Here is a 19,881-nt window from a genome sequence, read left to right as displayed (position 1 = left end):
TGTTTTTTGGACTTCAAGGATGTCATTACAGAAGCAATTTATGATGCCGGCTTATAACTCTGGGTGAGAATCTGAGAGCTAACAACGTTAAGGCGAGGGCAAAATGCAGGCCATTCTGTTGGAGCGACTTCCAAATAAGCCCTCGCTATTTTGTAGCATATAGATACTGATAATTTTCTTGAATCAAACCAGCCTGCAAGCAAATACCAGGGACCACCTGCGCATTCTAAAGGATAAATTCACACAGAAACCATCTTTGCATGTTCGATTGTGTCTCAAGGAAACAGAACAACTGTAGACCACTATTTACCAAGTAGATTAAAAAGATAAAATACTAAGCAAAACAATTAATTTGTAAGATGTATATATTAATAATAAAATAAAACAATGGACCTTAATTCAACATTTGACTAATCAACTTGATGTCCAAATTAATGTTCACAAATAGCCAACAGCTTTTAGAAATGTCGGGATCAAATTTTGCCATGTTTCCAAGCACACAGACGAACCATTTAGGACAAAAGCTTGCAATCCTACTACAATGCTTTTATAGATAAGCATTCCCCTATATTACAACAATTAAGTCACTTGCCTAGGAATATCAAGAAACCCCTAAACTCTAATCACAAAGTTCAAACCTAGATTTCCGTTGTCTCAAAAATTTGTGAACAGAACCCACAAAGGCCATTAAAGGCAATTTCCCTTGTAAGATAATAAATTGACTCATCCTCGACACTTCTGATGCTGCCAGCCTCTCCCAACCAGTTGAGGTTTGGGCTCTTTAATCAAGAGAAATACAATTAAATTGGCTATGTTGAACAAAAATATGACTTCACATAAAATCATATTCATTCACATCATCATAATGTCCAGCTAACGCATCATCATCTTCCCTGTCAACATGTAGCTGTTTTTTCTTTGCACCTGCAAAAAAATCATGTCGAGGGATTGTAAACATATGTACCAGCATCATGCATGTCTGTATGGCTGTATGAGTGAGAATCTTAAGCTTAAAAAATACTCGGCTAGGAACAGATGAAATTTACCTGTCTTCTTCTTTCCAGCTGCAGCTTCCTTTTCAGCTTTCAACTTCTCATTTGCAATAACAGTAACTGATGATGCTACTTCTTTAGCATCAGCTGCTTTCAGTGAAGTCATAGCATTTCGCATGACAGCTTTTAGGAGTGTTATATAACAATAACTTTTCTGAAAGACGCCATAAACTAGAATGAGATTATATTAGCAAAAACTAGGCATTGGTAGGATGAATTACTAGTTCATCACCAATCTCAACTGTGACACAGAAAATACTGTTTACCCTAATCTAATTAATTGAAAGAGTACACATTAAATACCTCATATGGCCTCAATTTATGCCCAATAAGCTCTGCATATTCAAGAAAATCTTCTTCAGATTTTGGAATAAAGTTGTCCAATGACTTATCTCCACTGCTTTTACCAAATAACTCTGTTGTTGACTGGTAGTCAGCTTCCTCGACAAGTCTGTTAATGTGAAGCATGACTAGAGGGTTATACTTACAGGTGTAATCATACTGGATGACAGCACCTAATGATGTTATTGAATGAAACTAATCATGATAGTGCCCACCTTTGTTGTCGAAGCTTCTCTGCCAATGGATCTGCAAGCTTTTCATCCTGCACTTTTGCAGATTTTCCTTTCACTGCAGTACCTTTATTTTCCTCTTGAACTTTCACACTTTTAACCTTGCTTTCAGTAGCCGCCTTCTTTTCAGGTTTCGTTGCTGTAGGGGCTGAATCAGGCTTTACTGCCTACAAGAAAAATAAAATCAGATCCTCCGTCATAATTTAAAACTTAAAAGCATTGCCAGCAAGAAACATAAAGTACATATGCCATATACATTATAGTGAAATCCAGAGAAAAAAATGAAAATTGTAGTCAACCAGCATATTATTAATAGTTTCAAAGATCTGGAGATATGAATCATTCAATGAACCAGCAGTAATCTGCTTGATGTTCCAATATTGTAATTTTTTTTCAACAGTGACTTCGCTCAAATTTTTCCACATCTATTTGAGATCTTACCCGTTGTATTAAATATCCATTCACATGATTTTATGTACACCAAATGCTACCGCAATTTGCACCAATTACATACTTTACCCTTAATCAATCAATATAAATATGATCATACCAAAACAATATGAAGTCGAACATATACCAGTCCGTAAATGGTAGGAGCGAAATGTCACCCTATATCCTATGCTACTATAGGAATTACCTTGACTGCTTAAAGAGCCATGTTTTTGTTTGGAGAGGCAGACAGGGAACATACTGAAATATAAACGAGTTAAGGACCAGGAACAGAAGCAGAGATGATGAAAAGGCTGAGCAGCACTGGGTCAACTTAAGGCAAAAAGAGAACTGAAAAGACACTCTACAAGAAGTGAAGAAATTAACCCAAAAGTAAGGAAAGATGCTAAGATTCGTAACTCAAATTCCCAAAGGTGTAGAAAGATGCCCGTGCAGAGGAGGAAAAATCAGAGAAGATGGGGAGTGATTTGTATATGATCTAATAAGAGCAAGTATTTCCAGAGAGATTCCTAGTGCTCAATGCATTAACCAAAATGGTGGATCTTGCCTGAGACAGTGAGAACTAAAATTAGATTTCTGGGGAAAGTAGTTTCCTAGCAAATTTCTGGCAACAGCAGATAGAGAAATGGCTGCTAGAGGAAAGGGGGATGAATGCTGTTTTAAATTTTATAATAGAAAACTAAATTGAACTCCAAACCTTTGAAAGTATAAGAATGAACTTTGAAAATTATAATTGGGTGGCCAAAGAAGCACAGGTAATTCTGAGAGGATGAACAACTATGTTGATCCCAGATTGTTTTAACTTCTTATTTCACATGCTTAACTTCAAGTTTATTTCGCATGAATAAGGCATGCTTATTTCACAATCTTAACTTCACTCCTGAGAGAAGGAAACTGCAAGTATTGGCCATGCTTGAAAACTTTGAAAAGGATCATGTGCAGGAGCCACGAATGGTTAGAGGACATTACAACATCATCTCAAAGAGCCAAGGTTGCATGGCAACAGGGGTACTTGGATACTTAGGGCATGAATACAGGATCGGCTATGGCTAATTTTCAAAAAAGGGGACGACAACAGCTTTTCAAAACAAGAACAGTGATAATGTTTGCAGATGTAATGTATTCTTTTCAGTTTCAGATCTGAAATATGTTTGTAATAAGTATATATGCTACTTATCAATAAGTATGTATGCTAAATGATTAGATGCATAATAGAGGACTTCAAACATGAGAAAAATGATCATGAATCATATAACAACAACATATTGCAAATGACAAACTCTGAGTTCAACAGTCATAAAATTTACTCCAGTTACAGGGCATTTCATATTCAAACAGCCTAGTTTCCCACCAATCAGATAAACACAATTAATCAGCCACTGTTTTCCATTTTATGTTTTCAACCACATAAACAATGCTTGGCAACAAAGTCAAGAAAAATGGGAATATGTGAAGTTTAAGGCCTTCCAACTGCAGGTTCGGAAGCTTGTCCACCACCAGAGATAAAATCCACAATTGTATTTCTTCAAGAGTGCAACAATGACTTGCACCAGATTTTCTTTTAGAAGTTTCTGGCCCTGATGTCAATAGTTTGTGAAAAACATCAACGTGCATTTTTTAGAAATTATAGGCATGAGATTTACAATAGTACTGGTAAAAACGCAAGCGTAGTATTTAGGGCACCAGCTACAACAACTTCAACCTAGGGCACACAGATGATTATTGCAGATGCATTTGCATTCTTTTTATTGATGATGTGCACCTCCATTGAGTTTCCCCATCAAAAAAGAAAATATTGTTTGACAAGAAAAGAGGCAACAATGTCTATTTTAGAAATACTCATAATTCACCAAAGCTTAAAGGCCCCTACTTTTAACATAAGATGAGCATGACATATCAACTAAAACGGACAAGAAAAAGAAAACTAAACTAAACCAAATACAAGCTTCTCCCACACTCTTATGTTATCTCACTGCCTCCCGGTTTAACAGTCCTGACTAGCAATTGTTTCAGTTCACATTTGTGAAATATCTATAGAGTTTCTTTCAATTTTTCTTTCTTCTGTGAAATCTAGCACAAGTAAGATGACCAAAATACCTTACATCAAATTTTCCACTTACGAAGATCAAGAAATCTCACTCAGATCAAAGTATGCTCTACTAGTTTACTATAATACATTATGATTTATCAGATAATAAGTGATGAATTTAATATTGCAGCAAAAAGATGAATAGCTTTAATTATAGAGAAAAAAAACTCTTACTGGAGCGGGATTGTCTTCGTCCTCCCAAGATTCTTTTACTTCTTCTTCTTCTTCTTCATCCTCCCACAGGCTTTTTGGCTTCTCCTTAGCAATTACCGGAGCAACTGGCACAAAATCATCAGACTCTGCCAATCATTTGCAACCAATTATTAATTCAAATTTGTTATCCTATTAAAAAAAATTGACAATCTAGCACATTACCAAAGCATGTATGGGAATACAATATAGTAACTGAAAATGGGAACCCTAAGTTTCAACAAAGAATATCACTGATATACATGTCTTAGCACCATACATATAAAATCAGCACTCTAGAATCTAGACCATAGATATGTGATAAGTATCAACAATATGTAAACCACAAACATAGTCACTGTTCATAATGACGACATTGCTCAATTTCAATCATTATTCCACTCTATGATTTTCACCATTTGTTTTGGAAACAAAGCGAAAAGAAAAAAAAATACGTGAAAAGCTTCAGTTAACTAAACTGAAGCAAAACTAATGCCGTCATCTGCAATTGACTAGCATGCATTTCTATCCTCAGCTCAACAAGACATGCTTGACCATGCATGCGTAATCTATCAAAAATATAAAGTCAACCCTACCCATTTTGGCCACCATACAAAATCCAACGAAATAAAGTTATGGAAACTATCATAATAAGCTTGGTTATAGTTCTTGTGCACATGTAGCCAGAGGTAAAAACTATCAACAAAAACAATAGGAATCACCAAAAGTGAATATCCAGCATAACAGTTCAAAGCAGCCAAGTAAAAAGATTTGCTATTACTGTGGCAATCCCAGTTACAATGAAAAGAAGTGAAGCATTGTTTCAAGAAGAGGCACAACCTCAGCCAGCAAACAAGAACAATGGGAATTCCAATTACTCTAATACTTTCTCTACTACCTTTATTACTTTGGCCACCCAAGATGTCAAAGAAAATGAACCTGTTCTAGAGTCTGATACATTACAACCATGACAAATAACAATTATATGAGAAATAAAAATACACAAGAAGTAACACAAGCCAGAGATTTTGAGGTAGAAATTTGCAAAATGAACAAACTTTTAAACGTCCTTCCTCTTCAACATGCCAACAAGGATACACAGTATGGGATGAAAAGAAATTAACATGCTCAGTAAAAGGGCCAACAAATCATGGCTAAGAGTTGGGCACGGCCAATTGTTTGCCCAAGAAACATTCTAAGCATTGTGCTTGTGAAGGTTTTGCACTTGGAGAGCACCACAGGAGAAGTTTAATGGAGATAATCTTGGAATGCCTATAGACTTTTGAATCTCGTGTTTAGTGGCCTTATGGAGCCAGCAGAAGAAACACTAATTTTCCCTTTCAGCTATACACTCACACTATTAATTTTCTGGATGCATTTGGGTTGATTTCTTGAACTCCGATAGCAGGTGCTTACAAAGTTTGGAAATTTAAAGCTTTGTGTGAAGAATAGTTTGTTGACAGTTCTTTTACTAACCTCAGTAACAATGCTCTTGAAGTTTAGAATGGTGTGCTTGCAAATTAACGCTTTACCTCAAACTCTCCAAACTAATTAAGGAACAAAATTGGTTGACAGTGCTTTAACTAACTTCAGCAGGAAAACTGGAATCAAACATGAATGATTTTTTCTCATATACGTCAACTAAATGGATAGGCTGACCAAAACAATCAAATCATGAAGAAACCGCAAAATATATGCTTCATACCAGGAATTGGGACAACAAATTCTAGGCTGAGTTATACAGTTGGGACGTACAACTTTTAAACAGACTGCTCATGCAAATAGGTTTTTTGATATACTAGTCTTGAAGAAGCTTATTGTCAGCAATGATCTATGCTTCCAGATTTCAGAATTTTCAATTTGATACATTGGTTCATGTTCCACATGGACTCAGTAAACAGCTCTTATACTGTTTGTTATTTTGAGTGTTCATTTGTTATTTGAGGTGTTAAAACACCCCAAATAACAAACAATTTCATGATTACCCAAGCTTGAATTTCCAAACGAGAGGTGGAAGAAGCTAGCAGCAAAAAGCAACAAATGATTTTTTTATGAATAAAGAAGTTGAAAGCATATCACTCCAATAATCCAAAATTGCAAAATAAGTGTTACTCACCAACCACCTCCCAAGTTATATTACGCCCGTCTCACATTCTGCCAACTGTAACATTATTACATCTTCCTTGTGATACTCGTTGGATCCAAGAATACACAGTAAGTTGTAAACAGTCCTTACTGGTTTCACGCTCGTGATACGAACTATAGATATTTGCAATACTCAAACATATGGGAAAATATAATATAGGCCCAAATTAGAAAATGCAGAATGACTACAACTCCTCATCAAAAAATGGAAGTTAGGAGATAGCATAGTTACACCGCCCTAGGGGATGGGGGAGCAGGGGGGCAAAGCGGCCTTAATTGAGGGACGGCAAGGGAGAGGGGGGATTGTATATACTATACATATGGTACTTACAATGCTAGTTATAAAAGATGTATTACAATATAAGATATAAAGATGTAAAAGAGTAAAAACTTGAACATTGCATTGAATTGGAACATCGAACATCGAACATAAATATTCAAATCAGCAAATAGTTAACACCGGGATGCCCCCCATCCTCGGCAGAGGTGGTGGAATTTGGTGGCACCATTGGAGACGGGGTACAAAATCTCCAAGTCCCTTGTACATCCCCATCCCCAGTGCATGGGGCAAAAAGGGGGGGGGAATGCATCCCCATATTACTATGGGAGATGGCCTCCCTTAAAGGAAGAAGTAGCTTGTAGCTTGCAAATGCATCCATTAGACAAGTTCACTTTTGATGATGACAATGAGGTCAAGAAACGCAACTCAACTTGTTCCAGAAGAATTTCTCAGCAAAAGGGTAATTAATTATAATGAAACTTTTGCTCTAGTTTCTAATCTTGATGCATTTTGCACTGTTATTATTATTCATCCTGCATTTATATAGGAATTGAACCATGTAGATTTAAAAATACATTTATTGTGATAGTTGAATCATGTAGTTTTTTGAGTCAAACTCATTTGTTGATGTTTCATAAATAGCAGCTTATAAGAACCCATCTCTCATGAGAATGAATGGAAAACTTGGAACTCATTGCATCTAGGTAATGCTCACATGCATGAAGCAGTGGGACTTCTTGGGAGGTCACCCATTTTAGTATTTCTCCAACTCAAGCGGGGCTTAACCATGGAGTTTCCTTCGAAGTTAAGCCCAATGTTCTTGCTACCCCATTTGCAAAACCTTTAGCAAGTGTTGTGCCTAATGCACATTCATTAGAAAGCCTATTGAGCTCATCAATCGATAAGTAAGAGGTATTTTCCACAGAGAAAGTCAAAATTGTGCTATTGTTATTAGCATTCTAATTTGCCTATATAGGTTTTAAGTCAAACTCATTGACAAATGTGAGCATCACCTACGTGCAACCAGTGCAAGTGTTCCATTCGCTCTCATTAGAGATGGGTTCTTGTGAGCCACCACTCACAAAACATGGGTCAGTGAGTTTGACTCAAAAACTTCACAATTGAATCTTTATAGCACCATCAAGGTTTGACTTGCTGAGGAAAATACCTCCTACTCATCAGTACATTTATCGTGGTTCAGCTGCAGAAACATATACGCAAAAAAAACTAGTTTTTTTCATTCTCCCACTGGAATATATCCAAAGGGGCAGCATGACATTCAGAGATTTGATGTCATTTTAATAGCCCACTACTCTTAGATGTCACATTCAAAGAGTTATTCTAACAGCGAAGAATTTTTTTTTTGCACACAAATCAAACATAGAGATCTATCACCATTACAATTCAAAATTTAAAATTAAATCATGGTCAAAGAGTTCATCTTAAATATTGCAGGTGGAATACCAAATTGCAACAACTTAACGAAGCCTTGACAAGAGCAGAATTGTTCAGGTGTCAACACTTGCTCCATCTCAGTGCACTTATCATTGGTGAGGCAATTCCAAAATGTCATCTCACTATCCCCTTTTGCCTTTTTCTAGATATTGTTTAAAAGCTAAGTAACAAGGTTCAAGTTCATCGGATATAAAATTAGGATGAAATTCGACAAGGGCGAATATTTCAAAAAAAATCAACAATAAATTCACTTTATATAAATTTTTTAAAATACGTATATCTACTAATTTTTTATTTTTCTTTATTTCTTAGAATCAGATAATATTAGTTTTCATTTACAAAAACATTAAACTTTGAAAACAAAATAAAATCACTAAACCAAGGTTACAGGGAGACGGGGAGACTTGGAGGTCTCCGGTACCGGTATCGGTACTGATACAGTTACAACTATTTTTCAAACAGGGAGACAGGGTTACTTTTAGAGACATCACATTCTTTCAATATGATTTTAAAATTACTAAGAAATACCATAGATCATATCATATTGCTTTGAAAACAAGAATAATGAACATTGAAAAGTTATAAATATTAACATTCAACATTAGAAGTTTGCACATTTCAAAAAACACATTTCATATCTCACAGCCATAACTGATTTCTGAATATTGCATATGATCATCATCGTATCAGATTAGTAATGGCTCAGATTATCATTAGATTCATTACATATTGAAATTTCAAATTCAAAAATATATAGTTTGATGCTAAATCGCTGATATGCAAACAAAAAACAGAATCTATCTAGTATCTAGTATGGTGATAATACTATGTTTTAAATTTATTTTTAAGGCGGAGATGCACAGAAGACTCCATTTTTTGGTTTGGAGACGCAGAGACTTTTGGAGACTTCATCATGAAGTCTCCCACCTTTTTAAAAGTCTCAGAAATGCGTCTCTGTCTCTGAGACGCCTCTCAGAGGGTGGAAATCCCTGCACTAAACTATATCTTTTAAAACATAAAATAGAAATACATTTGTTTTTTGCTTTACAAAACAAAATAATAAATAATAAATATTAAAAATAAAAATTGATTAAGATTATTGTATATGACATATTACTGTAATAATAAATGAACTAAGAATTGTAATAAATAATTTATATACAAGATATTAATGTTTTACCCACCAATATTTAGGAGCCCCCATCCCCAATCCCATGGTCTACAGCTTACTCTCCTTCAGGGTGCACAGCGCATTTCGATAAAAAAATTAATATACATAAAACATATAAATAATAAATAAACTTAAATTTTCTTAATATTAAGAAGTAAATAAAAATAACATATAATTCTAAATGCAATCTTACAACATTAAAAAATAATAATGGAACCTAAAAAAAACAAAGTATTAAATTGAAAATTTTGACAACCTCCCTCTATTCCATGTCCTTTGCGTGATAACAAGAAAGCTCTGAAAGGCAATGACAGAGATCATTCTCACAGTCAACTTTGACCAGGAGCGAATGGAGAGATTCTGAGATGGACTGGAAGCCCCTGCCGCAGTCAACAAACAATGCTTGTAATGAAGAAATTATTGTCATGACAGTAGAAGAGAAACCCTGAGGAAATAACTGCACAAATTTCTAAGTTTGGCAAACATGGGATGATCTTGAAGTTGGCTCAGATCTTCCACAATTTTGGAGATATCGATGAGAGGGGTGTCAAAGACTACTATTTCACTGAATTGTGGGCATTCTTTACAGAGAAAACTAGCAGAAAAACCTTTAAAAATGCTCAGTAAAAGAATCATATGATTTTTTTAAAAAAAATTATAGGTTCACCAAATTTTGAACCTGATGCCGAAAATTTGGCAAACCTTGTGACATAGTTTGAAAGTGGCTATTATAAGATTTTACTAGGTGTAACTGAATTGTTTTTGTTGTTTCACTTTATATGAGAACTCTTTCACATGTTTTTATATTCGTGCACCTGCAATCGGCCACTTGTGCTTTCCATTCTTTAGGTAATCTTCTAACATGCATGCTTAGTGCCTGCTCATACTTTAATTTTGCACATCTTTAGGAAGCTTCCACCCACAATTTGCATGCTTATCAAACCTGTCATTTGTACTTCTATATGTCCCATGTGCAACTCTATAAAATGAAATCTCTTGTTCCATGTTGTAAAAAAGGATACAAGACATAATCATAGTCTCTCATGTGTGCATGAATGATATTTTGCATTTCTCTGCATTTGCCTCTAAAAAATTTTCAGTTTACCTCCCCACTTTTCCCTATAAGTGTAACAGCTTAATCTTAAAAGATTAACAGCAGAGACAATATCTTGGTTTTTGACACAAGTCATGAAAGTTAAAAGAATATATAAAGAGAACCGAATGAGAGGGCAGATACAGTTTCCAAAATGGGACCAGATGAGAATAATTTTTAAAAGGAATAAGTCATTTGTCAACAAAACAATATAAAAGCACTGCAAATGAATTATAAGTGTAACTATGTCATCCCAATCCATAATCCCTGGTCCTATTTGATTATTTATTGACTAAAAAGCTAATTATTTATAGTTATAATTCACTGACCAAGCTGACTAAATGCGAAAGGGTGTCATGACTCAAAGGCTCAAGGGCAAACCCTACAGAAATAAAGCCCCAAAGTACTTTACAAGGGAGGAGTTTGCGTGAAGACCTAAACTAAAACATACAAGATAACAAACCCAAAAACAAACAACACAAAATCATACTTTTTGTTTTCTATACCAATCCTCATTACTTTTTGCTAACAACATTTATTCAAAAGGTAAGTCTACAATCAATATTACAGCTTGTCAAATACTCCCAACATACAAACTATATGCCAACTGATGTTAGCTGCTTTTGTTCAGCTGCTGTAGTAAAGCAACAAACACTAAAAAGAGAGTTGAAAGTTTGTTAACTCTCAGAAACTGTCTTCTCTTGTGGGCCTCTTGCTCAGTTTTATGGATCCAACTCAAAGCAATTTTCAGCTATGGCAGGTAAGTCCACACTTAACTAAGCAGTCAGCTCTTTCCTCAATTTCAGCAAATATATAAGCAGGTCCTTGGTGGATGGTAGTGTGTAAGTGCTTATCAAAGCCGCCCCTAAATCAAAGCAAAAACCATATAGTTAACCAAGTACCTTATTATTGTCTGCTCCAGACTCTCATATAACAATCTGACTACAAGCCCTTCTTATCTCAGTCCAAATTATATAACAGAAATTATATACTTGCCTGTCTATGCTACTTCTATAAAGGCAAGCCACTCTATCAAAATGGAGACATCACAAATCCACCCCTCACTAAATTGATTGCTCAAAACTAATGCACTGCTGAATGTTACACCATCCCTGGCCTATCCCAATTACAACCTCTGCATGCAGATGCCCCCAATGGATCAGGATTCCAAACCATAACACAAGAAGAATTATATTGGACTTGAGAGAACAGAGTTCTGTGCAATTTACCCGTCATTTTTCCCCCTTCCCAAAATTGATTGCCCAAAACTAATGCAGTGCTGGATTTTCCAGTATCCCTGACCTATCCCAATTACATCCTCTGCATGCAGTTGCCCTCAACGGATCAAGATCCCAGACCATCACATAAGAAGAATTGTATTGGACTTGAGAGAAAGGACTTCTGTACAATTTACCCATTACTTTTCCACAACCACCAGAATTCTTCCCACAATTACAGGAGCTGACACTTTAAGTCCACAATCAAATACAGTATTGCATGGTAGATTACACAAAAACAATATTGAATAATCAATTTCTCAGCAATCTAATATAATTGGTGAATCATTATAATGGTTTAATAATGCACATGAAGTAATAAATAAAAAAGTTTAATCTCATAATGAGGCTCATGTAACATCATCTGCACAGTAAGTCCACTACACAATTTAGAGAAAGAAAAACATGATTGTATTGCTCTGTCAAATGCCCAAGTTCAACCTCAGCAAATTGCTCCTCTATTGTTTGCTGCTGTTCTGATTCTACTCCCAAACAAGTTGAAGGTGTACTACTGCTAGAGTCTGTCATATACCAATTTCTGTAACCCGTGGTTAATTATCTGCTTTTCTAAGGCTTGTCGAGGTTCTTATCCTATCTTTATTTGCCAAAAAAAGGCAAAACAACTTTTGCAAGTTTTGGAGTGGAGATTGAACTTTGTCCTCTATTAAATGTTCTATACTAAACTGGATTTAGCATGCTACACAGAGGCTGCAACCCTCATCCCAATAGCTCAATCATTCTACCTTGGTAACTTGTAGTGCCCAGTAGTAACTCCATCTATTTGTCTTGAAAAAAATCTATCATGGGTCTTCAACTTCCATTTTCCATAAGCTAGCAAGATGAAAATCATAGTAAAGAACCAAAATCAAAACATAAAAAATAACAAACCCCAAAAATACTACAGAAAATAATGCTTTTTATCTAATCCTACAAGTTTTCAGCTAACCACATATATTCGAAGGGAAGTATACCAATCCACAACTTCTTTGGTACTCCCAACTTATAAATTCTTTACTATCTCCACCTGCTGCAGCAATGTCTCAGAAATTGATGAGACTTGATGGTTTATTAATATTCCAGTGGTGTCTTTTCTTATGCCTTATTCTCTGTTTTATAGACCCAACTCTAAGCAATCCCAAGTCATGGTAAGTCCGTCAACGCTAACTGAACACAGTCCTTTCCTTAATTTTGAGAACTTAACTGAGCCGTGCTTTCCTTGATTTCAGTGCTTAACTGAGTGGCTCTCTAGGCCTCTCCTCAATTGATGGTAGTGTCTAAATGTCAAAGCCACTCCTCAATCAAAGCAGAATCCAAACCATTAACTGAACACCTATCCCCCAACACTGCATAATCCATAGTTACACGGGGACGTGTCCCGCCATTTTTGGTTGCCACTCCCGAGACAGGGGATGGACAAAAACAAGGGGACAGTGTTCCCGCGTCCCCAGCAGCGCCACTGGCAGGGGGGCGGGAATGCATCCCTCAACCCAACTCGGGATGGATGATTGTCCCCCATTTTGGGACATAAAAAAGTGCCAAAAAAAGTAAAGGTTTAAATATATCTTGTTTTATTGTTTGCTAACCTTAGGGTATGTGGAGCCCATTTAGAGGTTGAAATCCCATTAACTCTCTATGTTTTCACATTTCTCTTCACTTCATGGTTTTCCAGTTTTTGCAACAGCAGCAAGAAGAGTGAAGAGCTCATAAAAGGGTGATTATTTGAGTAAAGAGAGTGTGTGGAAGGCAAAGAGTAACAAGGAGCAAAAAGAGGAAAAGAAGGCAGATATTTCAGCTTGTTCAAGTGATTTCTGAAGCAAAGGGTAGGGTTTTTCATGGTTATTTAATTTTATTTTCTGATTTTTCAAGTCAAGATCAATGTTTTTGTTTCTAGTTTGTAGTTTTTAGTTCTTAGTTGAATCTCATTTTTAGCTTTTAGCAGATGTTTCTTGTTTCATTTCCAAATATTTGTTGCTTATATTTTAATGAGAAAATAGTGAATCTGAAGAAGGGCATAGGCTGAAAGCATGTATTTAGTTTATATTTTTACATTTTGTGAAATGCAGTGAGAAAATAAGCTCCCAAGGTCGTGACTCAAGTAGATCAAATCACAGTGATGATGAGATGGATTTAGAGGCCCATTTTCATAGTGATAGCACCCAAGAAGATTATAACCCTAAGGCTGAGAATCATGAAGAGAATGAGGAAACAGATTCACAATCAAAAGATAATCGGCCACCCTATCCACTAGCTACAGATTGCCCCTCCACTCTTTTGACAAAGTGGGCTAGAGGTAATAATGACCCTAAATCTCCTCTTGCGCAGTTTGCAACAAGGATAACTGCATGAACAGCTACAGGTGGTGGTACAAGGAAGTGGAAATGAAACATTTGTGGGATAGAATGGCTTGGCAGCATCACTACAATGAATGCACATTTCCTCTTTTGGACACGAAAAGGTGTGGGTGCTTACAAATTCTTGATAAAAACAAATGAATTGCATTACATGATTGAGTTCACCAAGCTTTGGGGTGTTCCATGTGACTTAGGAGTTAAGGTACCTACCACCTTGACTGGTAGACAACAGGTTCAGATTGCAAGCTTATGAGCAAGGGGTAGCCACGTTTTTCTACTCCTAGTCCTCGGGGTAGTAGACCACGATAGAGACCTATTGCTACATCATTTGGAGGGGATTTGGAGGGGCGGCCTTGAGTCCTTCTTCTACATCTAGTGCTATGCCTGAAGCACAATCCAGCAAAGGGAAAAGAAAGGTGTTGTCTGAAAGTAACCTCATTGCTGATTTATTTAATGCCCCCCTAAGAGAGGATATATAGGAAGCCATTGGTAGATTTCTTTTTTCCAATGGCATACCTCTTCTGTTGGAAATTTGTTCAGCGCTCCCCTCAAGATTCGTGACAAAGGCTTAACCACCTCCTGTGTACTATAAGTTGATTGGTTGTATCACACATTGATAGGGCGGTCTTTTGGTGCAATGACAACCCTATCCTTTCTAGCAATTGATATCAAAGCTTGGTGACAAGTTCAAATCCTCAGACCCTCAGGTAACGTTGAGGGCAAGATTGTTGGAAATTTGTTCAACGCTCCCCTTGGGATTCGTGACAAGGGCTTAACTGCCTCTTGTGTACTATAAGTTGAGTGGTTGTATCAAGCATTGATAGGTCAATCTTTTGGTGCAACAACAACCCTACTCTAACATCTTCATGTGACATGGTCTCCTTATCATAAGGAGATGATGCAGCTGGTGACAAGAGGAGGAGGACTGTCATTTGTGCCTCTAGGATGAGCACAAATTGTGGACTACAATCTTGGATAAAGAGCATGCCAAGATTGCTTTAGAGAAGGAGAACATGAGGCCTATTTGGGAGTATGGTTGTAGCATCATCATGGATCAGTAGACGGACATTAGGAACCGTCCACTCATCAATATTATTATTACGTGCATAGAGGGGCCATTTTTTCTCAGGGCTACCATTTTTTCTCAAGGCTATTGATTGTTCAAGCCATCGAAAGGATGTTGATTTTCAGTTCTATATACTTCGGGATGCTATTTAGGAGGTTGGGTCATAAAATGTGGTCCAAGTAGTGAAAGATGCAGAACCTATGTGTAGAGTTGTAGGAAGACTTGTTGAGACAGCTTACAGACATATTTGGTGGACTCCATGGTGTGTGAGTGCCATGAACAAAGCACTAAGGGAAATGGAGAAGATTGCCTGGATTAAGGAAGTAGCAAATGATGTTAGAGATGTGCCGATGTTTATCTGCAATCACCACACATCACATGACCTTTTCAAGAGCTTCACAAGGAGTTCTTGAAACTAGTTGAGAGTTGATATACATCCTACTTCATTCTTTTGCAAAGAATGATTGAGTTGCAGGAGCCATTACAACTCATAGTTATGACGAATGAGTGGGATAGGTGGAATGGATCCAAGACAAAGTAGAAGTTGAGGGTAAAGGAGATAGTGAAGAGTGATGTATTTCGGATTGATGCAAAATACATTGTCTCTTTCATCACTCCAAATTTTCAAGTCATCAAATATGGAGATGGGGATGTAGCTACTCTTTGAGAGGTGTACTAGTGCATTGATACTATGCTTGGCCGGATGAGGACGGTTGTGCAAGAGAGGGGGACCCCAATTTAGCAGTTTTACACTAAGCACATTCTGCCTATTATTCAGCATAGACGGGACAGCCTCAACACTCCCTTACACATAGATGCTTATACATTGAATCCGAAGTGGTACATGCCTAGGCTTGGGAGAGTTACACACATTGAATGATGATGAGGTGATTCTTTATCAATTTAGTAGACTTGCACTTATGAATGTTTAATTTTTTAATTTACTGATTTAAAATTTTGAATTTCAAGTGAAGGAAGGATTCTTCAAGTGCATTGATAAGATGTATGACATTAAGCTAGTAGGGAAGGTTCACACTGAGTGGACCAAATTTGCTACTCTTAGGGGCTATCCAACTAGAGCAAAGGCCGATGTTAAAACAATGGCGTAAGAGGATCCTATTTTGTGGTGGAATTGCACGCACCCAAATCAGCAACTACCACACTAGTCATCTGTCTTAGGTTTCTGGTTCTCCAACATTAGAGCCTTTACTATTCACTTTCAATTTCACTTTTACTTTTAGTTATGAATTTCAATTTTTTTTATTCTCATACTAATCATTTGATTGCTATCTTAGGTATTTGGTTCTTCAATCTCTAAGAGGAACTAATCTACTTATAGCTTCATCCACTCTCTTAAGAGGAATAGATTTGCCTCTGAGAAAGCAAAGAAGCTAGTGGTTGTACATTGTGCCTTGCGTATCAAAGATCGCAAGACACATGTGTACAAGGAGAGCACTACTTACAATAGGATGTAGAGCTAGATGAGCCCTCACAGGTTGATGAGGATGCAGATACTTCAGATGCAAGGTTGGTTGGTATTCCTCTTGCAACTCTTGCCCTTCAAGAGTCAAGAGTTCGGAGGATGAGTTTGTTGAGCCTAAGCGTCAGCTTGACATGGATGATTAGAGGCCTTTAGGCAGCCTCTATTGCATTTTGGCGGCTCATGGGCCATTTGTATTTAACATTTTGTCTTTTGATTTTATAGTTTGTACTTGAGACTTGGATATTTGAAGTTTGAAACATTGAACATTATGATCATATCATGTTCCAAGTTGATGCTACTTGATGTAATTAAGCTTATGATGCCATTGAATGATTGATGAGATAATGATACTCATACTTTTGCTAAATTGATAATAAATATCTCTGACTTCCAAATTTGAATCTTCAATCTTTGATTATTTAATTTATTTGATAGAAGTTAGAAGTTAGACATTAGATCTTTTCTATTGTTGATTGTTCAATCCAATGCAAAACTAAACTAGCAATAACAGTCTTGATAAACTTATGCTTCATATTTATGTCTTATATTGTTATACATCTTTTCATAATTAGCATTTTAAGTACCATATGTATGGTATATACCATATACCCCCCATCCCCCCTCTCCTCTCTCACCGTCGTCCCCCATTGTCCCCAAATCGAGGCCCCTTTGTCCCCCCTTCCCAAAAACTTGTACCCCCGTCCACGTCCCCCAGGTCGGTGTAACTATGTTGCAAACCTAACACTCAAACTACTCGCCCATCTTATTTCAGTTGAACCTACTAGAAACTAAAAACACACCCTTCTAGGGATTACAATTTGACTTCCAAACAATTGTCCAAGCCTTGACTGAGGAATCATAGCTCTCTTGGTATACAAAAAGATCCAATTATACGTCAAATATATGTAGCTACAAAGAGATGCCCGGCAAAAGATAATACATACCATTTCAAAAACTTCACTTTGGACAATCACAGATAATTGAAATGTCAATAACACACAACACAAAAGTCTTCTATATACTATAAAAATGCTATTATGCATATGTTTGTTGACTGCAATGGAAGACTAGATGCACAAAACAAAAAACTACTAATCCATTTGTTCTTTAGTTTTTTGTGACAAATATTTGAACTTTTCGTGGTTCAAAAATTTGCAGCATTCAGCTCATAGGATTGTGGAGATTTTTGCCTACAAGAATAATATAACAAGTTAACATATCCATATTTCATGTTGAGAAAACATATTTGATTACCTTTTAATATTTCATAAAGAATATACATCAAATTACCAAAGTTCTTGAACCTTCCAAAGTTCAAATACTATAACCATTTTTTAACAATAATAGTAAATACCTTTAGTGCACTTTACATGACAAAGACAAGTGCTGCTGTGTAATTGGCATTCCCTTGTTGAGAAGCTACATAACATTCAAATGGGGAAAACAGAAAACCAAAATCTCAAATAGATATAGAGCCTCACAAGTAGAAAACCACTTTTCATAAACAGATTTGGAACCAACTAAAACCTTCATTTTTCATTGCTTACCATCTAATATACCAGCGCATTCTTTGATCCAACCCAACCCACAAGGGTTGAAGAATCTGTTGTAAGGTCAATTTTCATCAACCAAATATTGGGCAATTAACTTAGTTTGAGAACATGAATCAAATAATGCATCAACCTCAACATCATTTGCATAAAGTTTGATGTTGAACAATGCTTCTTTTGCCAAGAGACAAACCTTTCTAGTCGTGCAAGGAATCTTAGAATCTATTTCCAAAATTCAATTGCTCACACGGGATTCTTTGGACTTTTCCACAAATATTAGGGTTCTTTGTCCCCTTCTTACCTTGTTTGTGAGGGCTCTTTTCCAAGTGCAACTTATAACAAAACGATTTTTCATGATCATACTTATCCTATTGGTCACAATAAAACCCGGATTTCCACTTGTTACTAGTGAAATTTACCATTTTGTTCTTGTTCGGGCTTTAGATCCCTAATCTTCATTGACTTTTTTTAGGTTTGAGTCCCATGACTAATTTCCCCATCCTATAAATCACACATAACTCTCTTCGATATCTTCCTAGGACAGTGGAATGCAGAGACTGCTTATTGTCAGAACAATTCTATGGTAGGAGCATATATCTCTGCTACAGATTACTCTATTCCTTACAAGCGTGCACCGTTGTATTCTAACAAGATGTAATCATAAACCAAGTTCGAAAAAACCTAAACTAGGTGTTCCTAGGAAACCACAGAGGCCCCTTGTCAAATCCCGTAGCACTGATTATAGCTTCAGCGCCCATATAAAGAAATTAAACTGCTATAAAAAAGGACAAAAATCCACCCAACTTATCTCTCTAAACATTTAACTCCCCAACCAACCATAAACATAAATGGCCACGCGAAACCGTGCAGCGCAATGTTCAGACCCAAGTCCCGGGAGGCGAGGGACTACAACCCTAATTTCTCAAAATATTATGTTTCATGCATGTCCAAACAATGACTAATGGGATTTGAAAACATAGCAACTACTGGACAAATCAAAACGTTCATGATTTTTCCAAATCGCATTTTGCTAGTAATAAATACAAATTGTTCGATGATATAATTATTCAGACGATGAAAACCCTAAAGTAGACGAGAACCCCCTGATTAGACCTCCAGATGGTAATAAGAAAACTAAAAGGAGAAGAAACACAAATCCGCAGACAAATAACATTTAATATAAGAAACTCACCCCAATCGTCGTCCATTTGTGAATACGTGATGAAATCAAAGAACTCTCTGTTCGTAGTTCTTTTAACGTGCCAGGAAAGGTTGTAAAAAATTACAGCGTGAAAGCACAATCCAAATTCTTCATTGATTCCAACATCCCGAAAATAATCAACAGCTAAACTAATAAGACCCAGCGAGGCCTGGCAAGGCACAACATTGAAAAAAATATGTAATTAACGTTCTTAAATAAACATTATATTTTAAGATTTATTAGTCCCGCTTTTTTAAAGGCAAACTATTAATTAGCATTGGGGATTGCAAATATTAACCAAAAACTATAATGTTTCTGAAATTCGTACAACTCAATTTGTTATTTTCAATTTATTTTTTAAGAAGTCAAATCTATTTTTTTTATTAAAAATCTAACACTTTTTGAAGTGGCCAATCAGAAACAATTATTCATCAATCTTAATGTTAGTGTTGAGCAA

General features: G+C 36.3%; 1 protein-coding gene across 1 annotated transcript; it reads right to left on the bottom strand.

Annotated features, from left to right (window-relative positions):
• Positions 1-347: 347 nt before the first annotated feature.
• On the bottom strand, positions 348-19,637 carry LOC149530385 (uncharacterized). Its single transcript, XM_089811105.1, has 6 exons — positions 19,416-19,637; positions 4,338-4,462; positions 1,610-1,791; positions 1,356-1,503; positions 1,047-1,206; positions 348-924 (listed from the first exon to the last, which is right to left on the bottom strand). The coding sequence occupies exons 1-6, from the start codon at positions 19,429-19,431 to the stop codon at positions 833-835; spliced, it is 723 nt and encodes a 240-aa protein (XP_089667231.1). The 5' UTR covers positions 19,432-19,637; the 3' UTR covers positions 348-832.
• Positions 19,638-19,881: the final 244 nt, after the last annotated feature.

Source organism: Cupressus sempervirens, chromosome 11 (assembly GCF_028749045.1).
Source record: "Cupressus sempervirens isolate cs-2001-9-10 chromosome 11, ASM2874904v1, whole genome shotgun sequence".
In the NCBI taxonomy this organism is placed as follows: Eukaryota; Viridiplantae; Streptophyta; class Pinopsida; order Cupressales; family Cupressaceae; genus Cupressus; species Cupressus sempervirens.
This window is presented reverse-complemented; position numbering and strand designations above follow the sequence as displayed.